Source organism: Dendronephthya gigantea, unplaced genomic scaffold (assembly GCF_004324835.1).
Source record: "Dendronephthya gigantea isolate DGI-Jeju-01 unplaced genomic scaffold, DenGig_1.0 000220F, whole genome shotgun sequence".
NCBI classification, from domain to species: domain Eukaryota; kingdom Metazoa; phylum Cnidaria; class Anthozoa; order Malacalcyonacea; family Nephtheidae; genus Dendronephthya; species Dendronephthya gigantea.
Genome location: NW_021163230.1, coordinates 262178 through 265770, shown reverse-complemented (window position 1 = coordinate 265770; position 3593 = coordinate 262178). Strand labels below are relative to the sequence as shown.

General features: G+C 39.5%; 1 protein-coding gene across 1 annotated transcript; it reads left to right on the top strand.

Annotated features, from left to right (window-relative positions):
• Nucleotides 1-1098: 1098 nt before the first annotated feature.
• Nucleotides 1099-3084, top strand: LOC114540146 (putative ankyrin repeat protein RF_0381; the record flags this gene model as incomplete). Its single annotated transcript, XM_028560428.1, has 4 exons — nt 1099-1239; nt 1298-1468; nt 1689-1876; nt 2689-3084. Coding segments are annotated over 4 exons (896 nt in total), but the record flags the coding sequence as incomplete, so codon positions are not given.
• Nucleotides 3085-3593: the final 509 nt, after the last annotated feature.

Sequence of the window (3593 nt, the reverse complement as noted above, 5' to 3'; positions counted from 1 at the left end):
CATGTTTGTCCGCCGAGTTTGTTTATCTACGAAAGAGACTGGGCAGAGCCGAAATTTTGTCAGCCTGATCGGTGTAAACTGGCCTAAACTTTCAGATAAATTAATCGCAGAAATGGTATTTCATTGGTATTTCATTGATTGTTTTTATGTCTACTTTGTTATAACTGTATCCAACTAGCAAACTAGCCCATCTTTGCGCATGGATTAGAACGTAAAACTACGCATCATGCAGTTGATTTCCCCGCCATTATTGCGGCCTGTCATTTGACATTGAACAAAACTTGAAAATCTTTGCCAATGCTTTGGAGGCTACCCACATGTATGCATTGCATACCTATTTTTACTTTTGCTTTCTTTCCATTTTCTTTGTAGGAGTAGCCCTTGGTCTCGCAGATTTTCATTAAATTAAATACAAACCTGATTCATAAAACGTTTCCAACTTTTCGTTCGACACATATAACCTCATCTCAATGGACCTTTTGCATAATAGACCAACTTTTGTTTTAGGCAACAAAAGGAAATTTCTGAAAAGTGCATTCTAATTTTAGTAAAATTACCAAGTTTGGATGCACAATATTGTAAAGGGGGAAAATATAACCATGCGAAGTTGGCAATTTTGTATATTTTTTACTACGGCCTGAAGTGTGTAACTAAATTAGTTAAACGCTTCCGGCAGTAGTAAAAAAGTATACAAAATTGACAAATTCGCATGGCTAAATATTTTCCGTAATACCTGACATTTTGCGCCAAACGCGGCGATTAAACTAATTTTGGTATGCTCCTTTTAGCAGTGGTGATTTATTTCCTTCTTGTTGCCAGATCGTAAGTTGGTTTATCATTCCATTTCCCGCAATATTTCGAGACATCCCAACATTGTTGGCCCTCTTTTGCTATCTTTGGTCCGCATCTCTTATTCAACTAAAATACCACGAGAATTAACGGAAATCTATATAGGATGCATTACTATTATAAAATGCGCAAGTTCATATCAACTCACACGATATCGTTATTGTAAATTATCGTAATATAAGAAAAATTGTCGACTAGACTCAGACTTTTGGTCACCACTTTATGTATCAGTAATATGCTTAATTACAGGTCTTGATACAAACAAAGAAGTAGCTAAGAAAATCAAGTTCAAGATTGGGTTGTTGCAAACACCAAGAAATATCACAGGATGGCAGATCTGCTACCAATTGTTGCTAATGCTGAAAGCAAAACTACTGAAGTCACTGAAAGGTGGACAGTTTTGAATTCTGCTGTGAAACGAGGTGAACTTGACACTTAAAATCTCTAGTGGAAAATGGCGCTGACGTAAATAGCAGGACTGCTGGGAAACGGACAATTCTTCACTCTGCTGCCGAAGGAAGTGAACCTAACATTGTGAAATACCTTGTCGAACATGGTGCTGATGTGAATGGCATGACTATTGATGGTAAAACTGCTCTGCACTCTGCTGCTGAAGGATGTAAACTTGAAATTGTAAATATTTGGTCAACATGGTGCTGATGTGAATGGCGTGACCATCGACGGCAAGACAGTCTACACTCTGCTGCTGAAGTAGGTGAACCGGAGACTGTTAAATATTTAGTGCAACGTGGTGCTGCGGTAAATACAGAGACTCGTAAAAGGTGGTCAGTACTGCACTCTGCTGCTAGCAGTTGTGGACTTGACGTTGTAAAATTTAGTCGAACAAGGTGCAAACGTGACAGGCCGGAGTACTTTTGGGTGGACAGTTCTGCACTCGGCTGTTAATTTGAATGTTGATCCTGATGTTGTGAAATATTTAATCGAACGTGGTGCAAATGTACATGAGGAGAATTCTGAGGGGATGACTGCTTTGCACTTTGCTGCCGAAAAAGATGAACCTAAGATTGTAAAATTTTGGTCGAACGTGGAGCATATGTAAATAGTGTGATGGTGACGGGATGACATTCTACATGTTGCTGCTGAAAAGGTAGATTTGACAATATAAGATATTTAGTAGAACATGGAGCTGATGTTAATGCAAGACTACTGATGGACGGACTGTTCTGAACACAGCTGCTGAAAAAGGCGACTTGACATTGTAAATATTTAATTGAACATGGTTCTGATGTAAAAAGCAAGACTAGTGAGGGTTGGACCGTTTTGCACACTGCTGCTAAGAAAGGTGAAATTGGCATTTTAAAATATTTCGTGGAACACGGAGCTGATGTGAATGCATGACGTCTGAGGGTTGGACAGTTCTTCACGCTGCTGTTGATGGAGCTGAACCAGATATTGTAAAATATTTAGTTGAACAGGTGCTGATGTGAATGGCGTGTCTGCTCGCGGTAAAACATTCTTTACTTTGCTGTTGAAAGGGTGGACCTGATATTGTAAAATATTTAGTCGAACATGGTGCTAACGTGAATGGCATAGCTACTAAAGGAAGACAGTTTTGCACTTTGCTGTCGCAAGGGTGAAACTGAAATTGTAAAATATTTAGTGCAGCATGGTGCTGATGTGAATGGCATGGCTACTGACAAAAGGACAGTGCTGCACTCTGCTGCGGAAGTAGGTACACCTTGAGGCTGTGAAATATTTGGTAGAACACGGGGCTGATGTTAATCGCACGAGTATTGATGGGACGACAATTCTGCATTCAGCTGCTAAAGAGGCGTACTAATCATCGTAAATACCTAGTGAACATGGCGCTGATGTAAGGAAGAAAAAAACCCTGAAGGACAGACAGTTCTGCGTTTTGCTGCTGAAAAAGGTGAACTTGACATGGTGAAATATTTAGTTGAAAATGGTGCTGATGTGAATGGCAAAGATAATGACGGGTGGACAGCCCTACACTCTGGTAGTGAAAGAGGTAAGCTGGACATCGTAAACTATTTGGTCGAAAAAGGGGCTGGTGTAAATGACCGAACTACTAACGGGTGGTCAGTTCTGCACTCTGCTGTTGATGGAGGCGCACTTGACATTGTGAAACACTTAATCGAACGTAGTGCTGATGTCAACAGCAATACGTGTGATAAAAGGGCAGCTTTACATATCGCTGTTGAAAAAGGTGAACTTGAACTTGTAAAATATTTCTCGAACATGGTGCTGATTTAGACGCTAGGAATATTCATGGGCAGACAGTTTTGCACACTGCTATTGCAAGTAGCGTACTTGTCACTCTAAAGCGTTTAACGTAACAGTTCAAAATTTATTCTCTAAAAAAAGCTGAGTGACGAACCTTGAAATGGCTAACAATTCAGTCAACTTAGTTGAAATTTTATTAAAAAAGAAAATCCCTGTGAGGAATCCCAGAACATTTCTTGTTGAAGGAACTCTAATTAGTCTTTTACAGTGGAGTATTCTTTTTGGTCGCAATGAAATGACCAAACTTCTGAAAATGTCCGTAAAACATCACGAAAAATTGCAGGCGTTGAAAACAAGGAATTGCAACCAGCTGGAAACAGTAAGAGGCGATAGCAGTGATTCTGTTAATACCTAATAATTAGCTTTCATCAAAAGCAACAGATAGATTACTTTGTTGCCAACGGCGTAGCCAGAACGATAATTGGGGGGTCCATATTCATATATTCGTGATACGCAGGGTTAATTTCTTTTCAAATCAA